At 33.0% G+C, this 20,010-nt stretch overlaps 2 protein-coding genes across 4 annotated transcripts in view; one reads left to right on the top strand and one right to left on the bottom strand.

Annotated features, from left to right (window-relative positions):
- The window catches only part of LOC109608581 (uncharacterized), a 34,915-nt gene extending 21,418 nt beyond the window's left edge, over nt 1-13,497 (bottom strand). The window contains exon 1 of one of the 2 annotated variants that reach the window (XM_020025028.2): nt 13,441-13,497. The gene's annotated coding sequence lies outside the window, so the exon portion shown is untranslated. The remainder of the gene's footprint in view (nt 1-13,440) is intronic. The other variant, XM_049965075.1, reaches the window with a different exon arrangement.
- Nucleotides 1-20,010, top strand: part of LOC109608524 (uncharacterized) — a 60,230-nt gene that overhangs the window by 17,491 nt on the left and 22,729 nt on the right. For both annotated transcript variants that reach the window (XM_020024965.2, XM_049965074.1), the window contains exons 3-6: nt 230-556; nt 1,084-1,168; nt 1,591-1,682; nt 5,135-5,315. In XM_020024965.2, coding sequence (XP_019880524.2) covers nt 230-556; nt 1,084-1,168; nt 1,591-1,682; nt 5,135-5,315 — 685 coding nt within the window. The remainder of the gene's footprint in view (nt 1-229; nt 557-1,083; nt 1,169-1,590; nt 1,683-5,134; nt 5,316-20,010) is intronic.

Raw genomic sequence — 20,010 nt, 5'->3', positions numbered from 1 at the left:
ATAAAAAAAACAAAGAAGAAGATAAAGAGGAGTAAAAGAAAGACAGCATTGACCTCGAAGTGATGCGAGAAGAAACGTGATTCACGATCGCATTGCGGTGGTTCGTGTTTCTTCTTATTACCATTTATTATTTGATCTGTCCGTTCCTCGAGCAGCCGCCCACTCGAATCGAAAATGATTACGTAACGGTGTTCCAATAACGGTTCGAATTATTTCTTTATTGTTTCAGACTTTTACGGCGCTGGTGTCCAAGTGGGAGATACCGTCCGAAAGTGAGCCGATCGAGTTCCTGTACGACCGCGAGCTCGCCTTCAAAGATTACAAGTCGCTGAAACCGTTCCAGGATTGGGAAGGGGCCAAGGGCAACGGGGCAATAATCCGAGAGTACCCGGAGGTGCGGGTGGCGGCGCGCAGATGGTGCGAACAGCAGGACGGCCACAAGATCCTGCTGACCACACCCAGCGTCCTGGTCGGGTTCCGGGTCGAGGTTTACCGGGTCGAGGGCACCACCCAGTGGTACACCGCCGTCATCGTGGGATACAACGAAGCTACCAGAGTAAATGTTTATTTTTTTCACGTGAATCGATTACTGCCAAAATTTGGAAAGAGCGAATTGCGCACGACCATTGTACATGCAAAACGGGGAAACGAAAACAAACACGACCAATTGAATTATGCAAACAAGCCGACGAACAGGGAACATGAAACGGGAACAACCCTTCCTTCTTCCCTTCCATTAATCTCGTTGAATAATTGAATTTAAATAAAATATGGGAAATTGTTGATGACAAAGTCTGACTGGGAATTAAAGTAATAAAAGAAGAGTGGAGGAGGAGAGATTGGAAAGTTGTCGAGTTGCAAAAAGGAAAAGGGTGAACTTTGACCGAGCGCGTGTCTCGCCCGTTTCCTTCTTTTCCAAACTATCTCCATTAAAACAAAGTTTCGGGGCCGCGCCGGTTATGAAAACTTTGCTAATCAATTCACTGAAACTTTTACACGTTCGACGTAATTTATCTCTCCTCTTCGTCTCCCTTGTTTTCTCTGTTTCGGGACTTTTATTTACATGTTCCGAATTTGTTGCAGGACCTGACCGTGACGGATGACACCGTCTTGGAAGAACACAACGAAGATCCTGCCCTAGTACAAATGAGATTGATCGGAGATGGAGGTAAATAAAGTGTGTTTGGGATAATTGATGCGTCCCGCTTTGCAGGAACGCGCAACGCTGCAGGTAAACACTACGGTGACCTAGTTTGCCGAAGCAGCCCGGACGAAATCCACTCGGCACGAGTGGCGGTTGGATGAAAACTATTTCGCCAATAGGTTGTCTCTCGACGAGAATGAAAAGCAGGAGGAACCTCCCTTTGCCGAAGTAAACTCATTAAAAGTTTTCGTCGTGGCCTTTTAAATTTGAATCATGTTTTGGGGTGCGGTTTAATTAAGGCGAAAATATCGGATTTATTTAACTTGTTGAACTTTGCCCGTTCCTGCTGCTTTTTGATTGGAAACCGCCACAACTTTTCACAACACTTTTTAATTGCTTTCCGACTTCCGAATAAATTACGAGTCTATTTGTGTTTCTTATTGCAGTTGTGGAGTCGATAATGCGAGGGGAGGATGTTGGAATTACGCCGAGAAGATCTCGTTCCACAGTCCTGCAAAATCACTACCATCCACACACTGTACGTATTCTAGTATATTTATTGTTAGTTTGTTTGTTACTGCATTTAGAATCCAATTACTAACTAATTGTTAGAAAATAAACCAGCAAAATTGAAGGAAATAAAATCCAAAAGTAAAATAATTAGGAATTAAGAGCACACAGACAAGAAAAGAAAAGAAAAGAAAAGAAGGAGCAACATAAATCGTAAAAGCTGAAATAAAAGGGGGAAACAGGAATTTCTCCGACGTCCTTTCTTTTATTGCGTCTTTTGTGTTGGAGTAATTGAAATGTTTGTTGTGTTTTCCTTGCTTTCCATCTCGCTTTTATTGTTTTGTCTCTTCCATCCCACTCTACAATTAACCTCAAGTCTTTTGTGCTGTTGTATCAAATGAAAATTTTAATAATCAGTGAATCGAATTAAAATTAAACAAACAGATGTTGTTGATGTTTATGATTGAAAAATAAGAGAAACGGTGGTTGGAGACTTATGCGTAGTAAGTTAATCACAGCAAAGTGGTACGAGTGATAAAACGAGTTTCGGTACGGATCATCGAGTCGAAGCAGTGTGGTCATTCAGCAAACCGACTTTCTGTGGACTTGTTGTGTTGGTTAGACACGTTCGGCCACGTTCGGTATCTTCGGACTTGGCGTGGTTCGGTTTTTGAATTGGAACGCAACTGTTGTGGACCCTCATGTTTATATATCAGCCATGAAGTAAATAAGTGTTCTTATACACTACATAAATTTAGGAATATGAAACTCGGTGCGAATCTCCAACATTGTTATTGTTTTATTAATTGAAATTCACAGTCGTTGACATGTTTGTTGTTAAAAATAATTTTTTAATGTAACTTTTTTATTAATCAGATCTACTTTCAAACTCAGAATGAATTATTTGAATTGTTCTTTATAAAAATTTTATTTTAAGAAATTAATATTCATAAAACTTTTGTTAATTTATATATTTAACAAAAAATTCTTTCTCATTTATAAATAGTATAATATATAAAATAGGTCTTTCGAGGTTAATAGATTGCTCTAACAATTTAGAAAATGTCGCATTCCAGTTCCAATGTGTACTGATTTTAATAGTTAATAATTTTGAGATAATTCATTATCAATTTCAGAAAAAATATTTTTTATTTTTAAATAAATATGTTGAAAAATCACGATGCTAAAAATTGATTAGAAAGAAATATATTTCTAGAAAAAAGATAAAATATAACTTAAATTTTTAAGAATATTTTCAGAATTCATGACTTAAATGAATAAATTTAAAATATTTATTACATTGGGATTCGAATGCGAATATCTTCTAAATGGTTAGAGCAATCGATTAACCACAGGAGACCTTTTTAGTTAAGCGTTTAATTTCCTACAAAAACATATATTGTTGATTTTATAATATTCACTTATCTAGGAATCATGAAATTTAGAATTAAAAAAGAAATTTTTGTTAATTGTGCAAACTTTGACATTCGGTATCTTCTAAGCGATAAGAACTAGGAAAAAAATTTAAGATAGCTTTTTTTGAAGAACGTTTAATTGCCTACCATAAATGTAAATAGAAATTTTCTGTACGATATGGGACTGAAGGAATAACAAAAAACTAAGATGGAGAGGACCTTCTTATTAATATTAAGTTAAGAAAATATTCAACTGATATTAATTGATATTGGAGAATTAAAATATTTGTAGTCGAATCAGAAGGGTGTTTTTAAAGAAGTTAATTAATATCTTATAATATTGAAAACAAACCCACTTAACAAATGAAGTTATATTTGTATGAGAGATGCCTTTAAAGTGGAAGAGCAAATATCCAAAACACAGAGCGCAAATAGTAAAGCAGTGGTTTTTAAAAAATATAATATAATAAAAAATTTTTGTTCAATACTTAAATTAAACACAATATGTTTTCAATCAAAATATGTTTTGAATATTAATATTTCAAATCAGTTCACTTAAATAACTAACGTAAATAATTCGAATAATTTGTCATTATTATAATTATTTATTATTTTATTATCAATTATTATCAATTAATATTAATTATGATCAATTATTATTAATTAATATCAATTATTATGATCAATTATTATCAATTATTATTATTAATTATTATTATTATTATTATTGTGAATTGTGGTTTTATTATTAATATCATATAATTATATTAAAACAAAAATGTGATATATTCATATTTTATCCCAATAATGCAAGGTCGTCAAATAATGTCGACCGCAAATCTTATTTAATACACTTTGCAGTTTTTAAACTGCATGCGAATCCACGACAGTCGTCTTAGACCTGAGAAAGTCGGTTTGTTGATTCCAACAACCGTTACACACCGTATTATTCATACGATTTTTTGCTTCTACGAAAAAAAGTGATCGAAGTGATAACGATAAAGGAAAAAAATGCGAAATAGGTCGACGCGTGCGCTTCGAGGCGGCCGCCCCTGTTCTAGCTCGCGTGTGTCGTCGTGGCCGGTCAGCGAGCGAGCGACGCGCGACGACGACCGTTTTCGCACGAACCGGATCCCGTCGCCGCCGCCGCCATCTTTTCATTTCGCAAACGCGGTTCGCGAACGCGTCCAACTGACGCTGTTTTCTCGGCGATTTGTACGGATATACATTTTGCAAGTGGCGCGACCCACTCCGTTTTGTTGTTGTGCCGTGTGTGTGTGTGATTCAGTTACTTGTTTTGCCCCATTTTGTTTTTATTTGTTTGGTTCGTTGGATATTTCTGTTGGATCTTGATTTGAAAGCGACTCTTCCTGCCTGCCTGCCTGTCTTTCTGTAAGTCCTCTAACTTTTCTCTCTTTGCTCTGTGGTGTTCTTAATAACAACAACGACGACGACGACGATGACGTCGACGTCATCAAAAGTGCGGAGTCGTCCTGCACAATGTAAACGACAAAGAGCATCGTCAAATGTTGAAGGTCACTTCAGATGCTGATGGATTTCGATTGAATTCGATTCGATAAAGTGCAACGTAGAACTGTGGCATTCGTGCGCCATTTTATTGCAGCAATTCCTGCTGCGACTCTCTCTCACAAGGCCAATTCAATTATTAATTCACTCGTTCGAATCTCAGGAATTTGTGCGTGCGTTGCAGGAATAAAATTTTAAGAGGTGGCGGAAATGAAAGGTCAATCAAACAGTCTTTTGTGTGCGTGAGAGAATGAAAACATACCAATCAGATTAATTGAATAATTAATGAATCCCACAGTATCATTGGTAAAATACTGCAAGTAATTATCGTCGACCAGTTCTGCATAATGTATTAAGCAATAAATTACAGTGTTGGATTTGAACTAGCCGTCGAGTCAAAAATAACATAATTGGATTGAATGCATAATTTATGAGTGTTGACCTTTCCACTTGACTGTTTTGGTTGCTTTTATTTTTAGAAACATCACTACTATCAGCACTATCTTTTTAAATGTTGTTTCGTTCAATTTCGTTTTAGAGTCGTGCGTTGAGAGGTGCGACTACTGCCCACAACTACCATCATCATCATCATCATCATCATCATCATCAGAACGGAGTTTTGGACGCCGGTGCGTCCCAAGGCGCCAACGCCAGGAAATCCGGCAGGAAACCTCACCACCACCTAGAAGAGGATAATCCTCGAACAATCAGAGAAAAAGGTAAAACTAAGTCCATTTCTATTGTGTCTATTCTGTGCGAGTTGTTCTAGGTAGGTAAAAGGAATGTAACATGTAAAATGCAAAAGGGGAAAGCATCGAGTTGAACATTCGACTTTGAAATGACCGCCACAACAACATAAATCAAGCGAGTAAAACACGTAACGGTACAAACTGCTTCTTCTTGTTCTTCACCTTCTCCTTCTTATCCGAATGCAAAATCTCTTCGAAAATACTATTTGGGCGAATTAAAATCTCATCAGACAATTGAAAAACCAGTTTCTAACAACGTTTGTAGCCTTGTACAACATTATTACATAAATAAAGCGGAGCGAAAAAAGTCAACGTGAACCGGTTCGTGGTTCTTGGTTCGTTTGTGAACTAATTCATTCCTCCTCGGGCATTGTTTGTTTATCTATCTACATACGTAATACCTGTGGAATGTGCTCAATTATTGTTAATGCACTGATCTCTTTTAATTTTTCTACTTAATTCCATTGAAAGATGGCAAATAAATGTTTGATTGTCCTTGAAACTACAATTCGTTCAATTATTACATTCCTTTGATCCTACTGAATTTTGAGAGAGAGACAACATACATGACAGAAACAGTAAAAGAAACAAATTTGCAGACGCTTCATTCAGTAGGAACAAACGGTTTTGGATTGTATCAAATATTCAATTACTTTAATATAATTTAAATACAATTTTGGGAGAAACGAACATAAATAATTATATATATATATTATTTAACGAGTAATCAAAATATGTATATAGTTGGTTAATCGTTTGGAATCCCACGCAAATTCTCAACCTCATAAATATTATGTAAATTAGTCGTTGAATTAGGAACGATTTGTGATTCTGCACTATTATGTATTAAATATTCATTTATTCTGAGAATCAATTGTTTTTTCGTAATTGAATTAATTGTTTTATTATTTTATTTGAAAAGAAATTAAAGAGAATTAAAAGAAAAAAGGGAAAAGAAAAGAAATGATTAAAAGTTTGAATGTAAAATAAGTGCTGATTATATTAAATTAATTCACTTATGGAATCAGTGTGGCAACAGCGCATTTCGTGTTTATATTTGATAACGTTTATGGGAATTAATTTTTTAGGTTAATTTATATTTACAAATTTAGGTAAAATTGCAATATAACGGCCTAAAATTACGTTGATAGTTCTCGCAGATGCATTACTAGCAAGACAAGCAAAATAAGATAGGATAGAGGTTAGGTTAGGATTTTATTTATTTATTTATTATTTTTTTTTTTTTGAAAATATTTTAATTATTATTTATTACATGAAACCGCAAAAATCAGCATTTTTTTCAAATTTAAAATAAATTTTTCTCCAAGAAATCACACATATCAAACACAATGCAAATTAATAAATGCCGAAATAAATGAAAGATAAATATTATACTATAAAATAAATGGACATACGCAAACACATGTTAGAAAATAAAAAAAATCACATCGTCGAGTCCAATTTCGAGGTTTCAAAGTTAATTTTAGGCTGCTATAATGCAGTGTTTTACTCAATTTAAAATTTGACATCCAAACAAAAATCATACTAGTTCCAAAAAAATGATTAGTAAGTTAACTTACTATCAATTTATTTAGTAGGTGCGCAAGTTTGAAACGTACATAACACATATTAAAGTAAAAAACGAACTCTCGATGAATGGAGTTTAATGGAAGATGTTCTTGTGTGGAATGTGAAGAAAGAGAGATTAGAATATAATCCAGGGTGACATTTAAAATATCTAGAGTTGTTCCACATATCTGCAATTTTGTCTATAATTAATGATGTCTTTAATAAATAATCATAATTACTGATTGAACATCAGTGGATTGATATCCTTTCCAATTTATACAAATATGTACATCAGTTTTTGGAAGGATAATGACTACATTCTGGGAAATTATATTTTTCAGAACAACATTTGTTGTTTTTGTTTAACTCTTCCACATTTTCTTATCTCAAGTTGGTTCTTCTTGAAGCAATTACTAATGTTTTGTTGGGAGATTTTTATAAATTAATTACATGTGATATGTGGTTGGTAACTAATGAAGCATAAAAACAAAAAGTCAAATTATATATTAATAAGTGAAGCATGAATTAAATTTACCTTACACAGGTGTATCTTTGGTATTAAGCTAAGGATTTATAAATACTCAACTTAATAAACTGTACCTCATTTAATTATATGGTACAGTGTACTGTATAAATTAAATTTTCTTTGTTAGGGTCTGACAATTCTTCAGTCCTCAATAAAATCATCTGTTTTATTAATACCTAATAAACAACGGAATTAATTTATATCATAAATATTATCTCACTCGGATTCGTGGTAGACCCCCAGTTTATCTAATCGGTTACATTTAGTTCTGTGATTGTTCTCTTTTCCAGTGGGTCACATGATGACCAGCGGTTCTAATATAATTGTTTTTGACTGTCATTTAGAATTTAAAATGTCACCGTGATATAATAATTGATCAAGTGAGCTAAGTGGAGAACCTTGTCCGACCCAACTTGGAGACTCGATTTCGTTTTGTCCTATTCCGTTTTTCATCAATTTACGTGGACACGGCTGCAACAGATTCAGTCTTGAGCCACGTAAATAAATCCTCTCCTTCTCTCTCTCAGCACGTTAAAGTTTGAAATGGCAAAGGCTAGAGGGTGAAGAGGGGGAGGGTGCGACTAAATCGATCCGTGGGGAAATGTTTTCCCAGCTATAATTACGATAGAAAGTTGCACAAACTATCCGGAGAGTTTGGAATTCGGTTCGTGTCGGGAACTTTTCTCTTTTCAACCGTGTTCCTCCTTCTCCTCCTCCTCCTTCTCTCCCCTTCCAACTTTCGATGCACCAAAACTATTACGTTGCATGTTATTCCTTTTTTATCTTGTTTCAATCTCTAGATTTATATAAGTATTCGAGATTATTAGATTATTAATGACTTGATTTGAATTGTTGAGTGAGTTGGTGCAATTGAAGACACTCGTTTGGCGTTCAATTCAATTAGAAAGCCGAAGTGGGACACGGGCAATTGAGCTGGTCACGTGGACATTCTTTCTTTCTTCGTTAGTTGTGTTAAACCACCACTGAAGGGGTGAGGGTTGCATTCAAGGTCGTTCCGTGTGTCAACATTAAAAGACGGACAAACAATTGTTTGTTCAAAACGAGTAAAATGGAATAATTTAAAGAGGAGAGTTTGCGTGGGCGGTAATCACGTGAATGAGACGGTTACCGAGGCAACAGACGCCCCAACGGCGGCGGTGGCTGAAGCAAAAAGGGCGGACGGAGAGGGAACAGATCGATGTGTGGGACGAGACGGGACGGTCGCAAAATCTAATTTACCGCTTAATGCGTCTACACAAACATCCGAAACAAATAGAATAAAATTCTTTATGAAAGGGGGAAAGAGTGTCAATGTCGTTGAGTTGTGCGGTGCATTTTTAATAAGATGCTAACTTTTTCGAGAGCAAGGTCCTCGTTAAACAATAACTGTGTGTTCCAACAATTTCTTGTAATCTTGATGGCCGCACCCAGCTCCAATTTTTTTCGCCAAACAAGAAAGAAAGAAAGAAAGAAAGAATGAATGATAAAAAGGTATCGTTCTCGTTCTGGTTCTGTCCTGGCAGCAATTATTTATATTGGTAACCTTGATGATGGACTTTCACAAAAACCGCACTCGAAGGTTGCACGAATCGATTATGTAACTATTTATTTAATTTTACGAGTAAAACAGATAAAAATAGGAATACTACATTGTAGCACTACAATAAATAGATAATAGATTATCGTTGATAATTGTGTCAATAAACTTTACATGTTTGTTTTTAATGTAGACACCTGCACGTACACAAGTCAAATTAGATAACTCTTAATTTTGGTTATGATGAATCATTTCAAAAATATAAAGCAAAAAAGGGAAAGGAGAAAGGAGAAAAGGGGGTTCTAACTCATGACTCGTGGTGAATTATTCATAAATTAATTTAGTAATCGTAATATTTAATGATTGATGATTTAATGATCAAGTTGTTAGTGGATGTAAATGAGATGATTATTCGTATTTGGGTTAACGAACGTGTTTTTATCAGTCGAATGTTTTAAATGACGCGTCGTTGTCGCACATAAAATTAAATTAATATTCATGTTGAAAGGTTGCGGTATTGAAATTGAACGACATTTCACGAATACCAACGACTAATTAGCCACATAAATACGGGGACGTGTCGAATGTTCGAAACGGAAATGTCCGAGAGCACCCGAGATGATGTGACATGTGAGCGGCGGTTGCTTATGCGCATGCTCGTGGAAGGAGATGCAGCTGGGACGAGCTAAGGGAATTTCATTTGAAAATCACCCTACATCAACCGCCAATTATAAATATTCAGGGTGGCGCACCGAATATTATAAACAGTCTCAACATGCATATTATGCTCTCAGCAATATTACATTAGTATTATAAAATGTGACAAAGACATCACAGGAAGTATATATACACAATTTAAAATTATACTTCTATAATATTTTGATAACATGCTTCGAAGATCTTATTTAAATTGTGAAATGGGGAAATGTACAAAAATATATATGGATATTAATTAAAATTATATTTAATTGTTAAAATTATTCAATTTTTAAAAAGAAGTATTAGACATTATGATGATATGAAAACCTTAATTTATTTAAATAGTGAAACATAAAATATGTATCTAGATTTCATCTGTTACCAAATAAGTAAGTAAATTCTTTACCCTGAAGATATTCTAACAAAATTTAATGTAATATTTTTAGTTAGAAAAATTATAGAAGTAATTATTCAAAGTGGAAATAATATATATTTTAATAATTTATTTTACGTTTTATTTTATCGAGGTTGGTTATTATAAATACTCGGAGAAAAACTAAATTTTACACCGATTTGATATTATCCTAATATATAATAGTTTGTTCATAAATTTTTCATACCTATGTGGTTGAAATAATTAACTAATTAGCATACATTCATAAAAAATCTATATTCAAAAAATTTATAACTAACTACAATACTTTGTAATTTGTAATATACTTTGGTATGAGATAATATTAATAAAAAAACACTAAAATATCACTTGCTCTTGGAAGATATTTATATTAGGTTCCAACAAATGATATGCAAGATGTTACTGCAAAGAAAGTTGTATAAATAAAATGCATAAATGTATCTCCAGAAATTCTTTTGTTTTTAACGTTTATTAAAAAATATATATTATTTATTAAAATAGCTATTGAAATCTTCGAAAGACGAATAGTTAGTATACAATGAAAAATAATAACTAATCTGTCATGTATAATTTTTTGAGATTAGACCTAAATCTTCAAGTAAATGTTTCTTCCTTATTGATCAATAACTGTTGTTTATTGTAGTAAACCACTCAGAAAAGAATATGATTAATAATGACACCCATCTATTGTATATATCCATGGCATATCTTCTATCTATTAATTATAGATTTTCAACAGATATTAACTAGAATTGTTTGTTTATTATTCGGAATATTTTTAGGATGACACCGCGTAGCACAAACATATGAATTAAAATATATAGAGTAGGTACATGATTTCCTTTAAACGCTCTTGCTAAACACGTGTAATATTTTGAATAAAATTAGACATTATTCAGTCGTAACAGGGAGTGCACGAAGGAAGAGAATTAACTTTCACTGCGGATTACCGTGAAAAATTGCCGGTTTGCATAATTGAAACTGGTTCAACGATCAAACAATGCTATTTATTAATTAGGCAGAAGAAACAGTTTTGTAACAACCACCCACATTCTCCTCTTTCTTTTATTCAATTTATGACTCTTCTCGTTTCACTTGTCTTGTGCCAACCTGTAAGTGCCAGTGACAGCTGAAAAACATCTGTTCCTTCTCTTTTCGTGTTTTCGTGTGCAATTTTAACATCTGCCGGAAGTTGTTACATATTTATTGTTTAAAAATGAGACAACAGAAAGTTATTGAAGAGGTTGTGAGACGGGGGAAGTTATTTTGATTTTGTTAATCAATTGATTGGGCGAGTGGAGTGGCGTTACGATGCATCGCTTTCCCTTTGATAGAAACTCCAGTTTGGATCTTCGTTTGAATATCAGAATTGTGTGCGTCGATTTAGAAAGTGCTTTAACAAGTGGCTAATTAAAAATTGCATTGACTGGTTGGTTGGTTGGTTGGTTACTCATTACTTTAATTACTAACGGTTAACCGCTATTTATATTTCTTTCTTTATTTATTTGGTTCGTTATTAAATTACGGATACCGAAAGGAACGAATGAGTTGGCACAAGTGAAAAAATGGTTAAATGAGATGTATGATTCGGTGGCGTGGTTAGTTAGTCATCGATATGGAGGAAGGAAAAACAAACAAACAAACAATCAGTAACCTATAAACGTTACAAAACGTTGCCACTAAAGGAGTAGAAGAGTATAAAATAGAAAAGTGAAAAGTCACGTTGTTAAATTGACGGCATTGGAACGATGCTTCGTGAGACAGTGATAAAAAAAATGTCTACGTACAATGGCGGACCATTTGTTATCGGCAATTACGGGTTCTACAGAAGAAGAAAAAAAACCAGCAGAAACTCTGGTCGACTTTCAATGTCGACTCAAGGGCAACGTGATTTTGCCTTCTCTCTTTTAAATTTGGGCTCGAGGTGCACACACGTGGCTCGTTCAAAATTAATCCCTCAAAACAACAAGTGCAACTTTTCAGTTCATTCAAATTGGGAGATGAAAAAACTTTTAATTTCTATCTATTTAAATATGTTTGAAATTAATTATGTCAATTTGTTTAGTTAACTGTTGAAGAGATGCGGAGGTTGTCAGGACAACGACGGCACGTGGCCCATTTCCATGACAACGTCGCCGCCTCCGAATCTGTTTTGACGCACTTTCAAATGCGCCGTCTGTTTTTATTTCCCCTTTGTACGTTGGTTGCGTTGCGTTCGTCCTTCAACTCGAACAAACAATTTAATTTGGTCGGGAAAATCAACGCGTCGTTCGGGCTCTCATTAAAAACGCATTAGACGGATTAAAAAACTTGTTAACATGGATTAATTATAGTTTTATCGATCAGGAGCTCAACATAGGTATTATAATTACTCTTTCATATTATACAAATGTAAAAATATAAAAACAATGTCTTTGTTCGTGTTCTCATTTAACTGAATGTTGATTGTAAAATAAGTTAATCAACAATTAGAAAATAGTTTTAATTGATTACCATAAGAAAGTGAAGAGTGAAGAGGAGGAAGTGAACAAACAAGTGAATTCGTCATAATCCACACAATTCACAGTTTATAAAAAAGAGCGATAATCGAGGTCAAGGGCAATTGATTGTTTCTGTTTTCGATAATGTGTCGTAATTGTGTAAATAAACCCATTGTGATTCGAATAATAAACGATAAAAACGTTCTCGGAACCGAACCGAAACGAGGCGGAGCGAAGCGAAGTGGGACGAGTGATAATTGACTTTTCTATTTATCACTGTGTAAACAAAACGTGCCAAAATCATTCTTAATAACATCAACAAGCAATTTATTATTTTACTGAATATTATAATAATTACAAATTATTATTCATCGGAATAACGATAATGAATCATGCGATTTGTACGAAACTATTAATAACTCTTTATCAATAAAAACATGTTTTATAAATTAATAAATCAATCGTTTACTTGCATGTCAAATGATGCATTTATAATGTCAGTGTACCACATTTGTTTGATTGAAGGTCGGTTTTTGGAGGGTGAGAAATCGATATTAAAAGTTGCACCGCACGAACGATAAATTTCCATTAGGTAACAAGAATGCGGGAAACAATTTACATATTCGAAAACGCTTAAATGTCAACTTATTGAAAGACCTATCAATGTAAATCACTTTTTAAATGTCAAAGTGTCAATGACTTATCTTTCTTTCACATGAAATTATGAAAAAAATAACAATTTTTACAAAGGTGGTGGTGGTGGTGGTGGTGTTGGTGGTCGTAGCTTCATTTGTGGTGGAACTAATTTTCAGTAAAATATTTAAGATTCCTGCATTTTTGTTAATAAAATTAAAAGAAAATAGACTAACCTTATTTTTTCAGCAGTTTCTTTTTTTCTGACTTGATTCCCCCTCCTCCTTTAATGATTGATTGTTTTTCTTTTCTTATTTCGTATTAAAATTGTAAAAATACATTCAAATAAACTTTGGTTTTGAAACTATTTTTGGCATTTAACTAAATGAATGAACGTTTTCATTAATTGCCAAGCGATTGTTTGTTTGACATCTGTCATTCATTTCATTTGTTAATTATTATGGATAGATTGTTTTTGAACTAATACTACCAACAATAATCTGAAATAATTTATAGAATCAATTGGAGAGAATAAAAAACGATACCTGATCATTGATCATTATCAACAATAATTTAATATTTTATAAAATGAAGGTTTATAAATCTGTTGTAATCAAACTGATTAACAGAAAATTTAATTTTCTACTTTCTTTAGTTCAAATAGTTTTATTCTCAAGTATTGTAAATAAACGTAAATTAATTGGAATATTGTAAAGGTTTATGATTAGGAATATCAAAACAAAGTCATAAAACTAAATAAGAAAAAAGTAGCAAATATTATTACCTATTGAAATATACCGATTGAAAAGTGTTTGATCGGACTGGATTTTGAGAGAGACATTATGCACGACAGAGACAGTAAAACTTTGTAAATTTGCTTCGCAGTGGGAGACATTTACTGTTTCTGTCATGCATGATGTCTCTCTCTAAATAAGACGGGTCAGACGCTGTTCCAACTGTATATACAAGAAGTACAAATCTTGCACTAGAAATGGGAAACAATATTAGATAAAAAATTGATTTGTAGTGTTTAATTTATTCAACAGATGTCAGCTTTATAGTTTCTTGTATTTAATATTTGACAAAAATGAACATTTTTCTTAAGAACTATATACACAAAAATAAATACAACTACAACAAAATAAATACAAATATAACAAAATTTAACTCATTGTTATTATTATTGAAATACTTTAGAAAGGAAGACCATAATGTAGATTAACTAAATGACTATAATAGTGATTAACTAAACCAATGGCATTGTGAGAGTGATTACTTAGTAGAAGGGAATTGAAACTTTACAACAAAATATTTGAGTGAATAATAATATTCTGATTAGAACTAGAAACACACACTCGATTTTGAGACAGGAGAAAAGCTACAATCTGTGAACATCATTATAATATGTATTGAAACATGAAGGATAGTTAGAAATTTTGACACAATAATCTGATAGAGGCTGAGGCTGAGGCTGAGAACTCTTGGTTGGTTTTTTATAAATTTATAAAGTAAAATCACAGAAAAATTATTATAAATATTACAGAAAAATTTGTCTAATCTAATTAAACCACCTTACACTTTTTGATTAAATGTTTTGGGATGTATCTAGTTGAAAACTAATATGTTTACTTTTAATAATATATATGTAATAACATACATAAAAAGTATCAAGTTTGTTCTAACCGTTTTTTTTTTATTTTTATGCGCAGGGTGTAGCTTTACCGTAAAATTAGACTCCGCCCTGAGTTTCAAGGGTTGAAACTATCGAATCAAGAAATTTTATATGCAGAAATTTCGGGCTCTTTATGGGCTCATGAATGGTCAAAAAAATGTAGTTTTAAAAATAAAAGATATATTTTTTTAATTTTAAATTTTCTATGTAGAGGTAGTTTTCTCATTAAACGGTTAATTCTATCGATTTCAAAGTGTTTTTAGTATTAAAATTTCGGGCTCTTTATGGTCTAAATTTGGCTCAAAGATAAAAATTTTGAACAGAAAAAATAATCGACTTCTTGATTAATTTTCAAGTTCGTGTGTTCGTGTTCGTGTTCACAGTATGTGAATTTTAGGATTCTTATATACTAAACAAAACAAAGCTTCAAGTAGTTGTTTTTTTAATATTAAGTAATTCTATGTATTTTTAGTAAGTGAACAGTTTACACACAAACTAACTTAAAAATTAAATGAAAGAGATCGATTATTTTTGAAAATCAGAATTTTTGCTCTTTGCCCATAAATTTTGGTACTAAGGACATTTTCAAATCGATAGAATTAATCGTTTAAACTGCCTATACTTAAACTTAAAATTTTGTGCCCAAAATTCATGCAATATAAAAATTTCGGATTCCATAGTCTCAATCTCAGAAGCTCTATGTCGAATCTACCTTTACGATAAAGCTATAGCTTTCCATTTTACTGTTATTTTTTGAGCCCAAAATTTTTGCTTTTGGGCCGAAATTAACCCATAAGAAGCCCGAAATTGCAATACCAAGAACACTTCGGAATCAACAGAATTAACCGTGTAATGTCAATGAGAAAAGTGCAATTATATAGAAAATTTAAAATTTAAAAAACCACCCATTATTTTTTGAGTTACATTTTTTTTTTTCTTTTGGCCATTCGTGAGCCCATAAAGAGCCCAAAATTCCTGCATGTAAAATTTTTTGATTCGATAACCCCAGCCCTTGAAACTCAGAGCGGAGTCTAATTTTACGGTAAAGCTATACTCCGCACATTACAAATAAAAAAAAACGGTTATTTGTCGAGCCCAAATTTTTTTCTTTTGGGCCGAAATTAACCCAAAATGAGCCCGAAATTCCCATGTAATTGTTATACCGTTTTGGTGAAGTGCGGGGTGCAGCTTTTCTCACCTGAAACACTCGACTGTTTCCATTTGGTCCTATTCACTTGCCTCCCCATGGTAACAGGAGATATCTAACATTTTGGTGGCAACAAAGAAAGACTATAAATTTCATTTATTTATTTTTATTGATTACTTTTTATTTCTGCTTTTAGCATATTAAATTAAATTTTAAACTTATTTAATTTGTTTACCATATAAATTATTGAAAATAATAATGATAGTTTAGATTTCTAAATTTATTAAAATTCTTCTTATGTTCTAATAATTATTAATAACAAAATATTAACAATGAACCAATTGTAATAGAAAAAAAGAATTTAAATAAGATTAAGAATTAAGAATTAATTATAAATTATCTTGATAAGGTACTAAAAGGATTTTAAAATATTTCATTACAACTGTTTATATTCGCTCTTTCTTGTTTACATTAAAATTTAAAAAAAAAAAAAAAACGGTTTTTGTTCCTTATAAGTTAGTAATAGAATAAAATTTTAATTAATGTCAATATTATTGTTGTTTCAGGTGAGTTAATTTATGTCCCAAGTTAATTAGTAAGTTGGCATGTACAAAGTGACTACAATTAAAACGTAAGATTGTCCAGACGTATAAATAAAAATAGGAAGGAAGGTGGAAGGAAGGATTAAAAGAGGCAAAAGATTAGATTTCGGTTGGCGCATCTGCATGTGGGTTAAACGTGTTGTCTGCTAATTTTAGCACTTGAACCGTTCGCCTCGACCAATTTTAACTTTCTGGCCCACGATCAACTATTTTGTTCTATGTGTTTTGTGCTTTTTTCTGTAAGGGTTTGAAATTTAAATAAAATGCGGCTACGACTCGTTAATCGTGTTATAAATCAAACGAGGTCAACTGAAGTGGTATTTAAACGGCGATTTTAATACTATTTCATCAAGGTGACCTCCACCTCAGCCATTTTGTCCAGATTTTTTGATGGTGAAGGAATGTTGTTGATTTATTCGATTGACGCTTTGATGCAATAAATGAGTGCGTTATAAATAGTCACGGTTTATTTTCGGGGCGGTGCGATTGACGCACACTGAAACCGTTGCAAAATGGAACGCGATAATTGTTGATTTCTTTCGAATCGGAGAGAAAGACTGGTTTTTTTCAGCGTCGTGTGGGCGACCGACGAAGCGACAGCTGCACTCCCCAAACACATACACATGCACATGTCTCAAACAAACGCGACGCAACGCGAGAATATCGAAAAGTGAACAAACAATTCGTGAACTCGTTTCGCAGTCAAAGAGCTGTTGTGGCGTTGTCGGTTTTAACAGTAAATCGGTAACTGTACATTCGAAGCGGCGACGCCGAGTAATGGTTTAATTGCGCCAATCATAAGTCGGTCCAATTAAAGGAAGCGATTTTCGGAACCGTTATTATACCGTTCGAGTCGTGTCGATGCGTGAAATCAAGTGGAAAGTAAATTAGAGGAGGACGGACACATATATTTAGTAGAAGAATGCGTGGGAGCGACGCGCACTTCTAAAAATAACTAATCGCTTTATTTTCAGCATCGATTTAACTCACCGGAAAAATGTAAACAACGCGTTGCTTTATTTTCATACTTTACTTCCTAATTTCAAACATTCATTTTTTTACTTTATCTTCTAAATAAACAAAAGTTTTTTATTTTGTTTCATTTTATATGTTGTAGGAGTAAATTAATAGAAATAATTATTAAATAAACTAAAATATTATATTGATAATTAAGAGGTGTAAACAAGAATAAAAGTGAATCTAGGTGAGAAAAGCTGCACCCCCTATTTCTCCAAAACGGTGTAACAATTACATGAGAATTTCTTTATGTTCTGGGCTCATAAATGGACAATAAAAATGTAGCTCAAAAAATAATTGGTATTTTTTTAAATTTTAAGTTTTCTATGTATAGACAGTTTTCTCACCGACATTAAATTATTAATTCAGTCGATTCTGAAATGATCTTAGTACTAAAATTTCGGTTTCTTTATGAATAAAGATTAAAAATTCTGGATTTCAATAATAATCAACCTTTTATTTAATTTTTAAGTTAACATGTTGACATGCTGTTGACTTACTGAAATCACCCAAAACTATTTCTATATTAAAAAACTATTTGAAGCTTACTGTGAATATTTTTAATTCGGTATATCCAATCGTATGATTTAAGGTAACATTAAATTACTTTAGCAAAGTGCGGGGTGTAGCTTTTCTCAGCCAGTAAATTTGCAGACCCATGGTATAGTGTAAACCGCAACGTTTTCATTTCATCAGACAAAACATTTCTTGAATGTGCAAAATTTATGAAATTCGATTCTGTAGATATTTTGCTAACTCACTCTACATCCTGTTCACCTAAATTCATTTTAATGCAAGATTATCTATTTGTGGGTATAACGAAGGTCATAAAATCGTAGATTAGTCTAAGAATAGAGAAAGAATCGATTGAACGACGAACAATAAAACTGAATCGATTCGACCTCGTTAATCGTCTGTTCTCTAAATTTGCTTGAAAACGTCGTTATGGAATCAAGGTCGTTAGTCCGGAAGGAAAAAAGAACGAATAAAGAATGGTGAAGTGAAGTAAAGTGGAAAAAGGCAATTTGAATGTTGAGTGCCGAACGGTGGCATTCCTGAAAACCGGTGTACGCGATCGATAATTAACTATTAACTGCCTAACCTAACCTGACTCAATCACAATTTCTCTTCTCTTTCTCTTCTCGTCCCTCGTCCACGCCTCAGTTATTCCATTTGTGTTGTGTTGTGCTAGCCGAGTAATGGAACGTGGGAGGCTTTGCACTTTTATACACTTTTTTGTGTTCTATTCGTCTACATGTCGCATTAAATGTTAACGGTCTAAACTTTCTCTCGTCATCAATTAAAAACATAAAATAACGACTTAACTGGCCCATAAAGTCAGTTTTGTTTACCCCGAGACGTCCATGAATAATTGATGAGACGGAGAAAGGGAAATAAAGAGGAGTCTGTGAGATAGTCGATGGTCGAACGAAAGAAACGAAATTCGAAATAAGCACGAAGTACGAAGTACGAAATTTCCGAACCCGATCAATCTGCTGATGAATAATTCATGGCGAAAACCGGCCGAGTTGCCATGAATCGGGTGTGCACGGATAATTATAAACTGGCTGACACGATTTACTGCTGTTTTTCAGTTTCGTTCGCTTTGCGAATTATTCAATGGAACTTTACATAAATTACGTGGGCAGATCACCACCCAGTCACTTTTAAATAATTACCTCTTTTTTTTATTAGTGAATTTATTTTCATCACTTTAATCACGATACCTATTTGTTACTAAATGCTGGAAAGGTTGGACCAGATCGATTACCTTCGACAAATGCGAATCTACTATGAGACGTCCGTTATTCAGTGCGTTAAAGAAAATAACAATACCTACTTCGGGTGCTCCATGGCCTACTCTATGTCTATTAAAATATTTTAATTCCTATGTTTGATCTCCGGGATGTCCTCAGGCCGACGATTGACACCCAACCTAAAATATTTTATATTAAAAACAAACAATTTTAATTAATATCTGTTATAAATCTATAAATGATTATAATTATTAGTAAATTTTACATATGTAAGAACTTTATTAAATAATATTTTTTACAGAATAACAAGTTTGGGTTTAAATATTGAAAACAACTAATGAAAAATTACTTTTTTGTCCACTGTAGGGCACTCTACATATTTTAGCATTTATATACAGTCGATTTTAAGAAACACACAACATTTAAAGATATGCCATGGATATATACAATAGATGTGAGTCATCGGATCGGAGTGGTTTACTACAATAAACAACAGTTATCGATTACTAAGGAAGAAACATTTACATGAAGATTTTGGTCTAATCTCAGGAAATTATATATGACAGATTAGTCAGTATTAGTGAGTGAACTTGTTATTATTTTTCATTGCA

This window comes from Aethina tumida, chromosome 3 (genome assembly GCF_024364675.1).
Source record: "Aethina tumida isolate Nest 87 chromosome 3, icAetTumi1.1, whole genome shotgun sequence".
In the NCBI taxonomy this organism is placed as follows: Eukaryota; Metazoa; Arthropoda; class Insecta; order Coleoptera; family Nitidulidae; genus Aethina; species Aethina tumida.
This window is presented reverse-complemented; position numbering and strand designations above follow the sequence as displayed.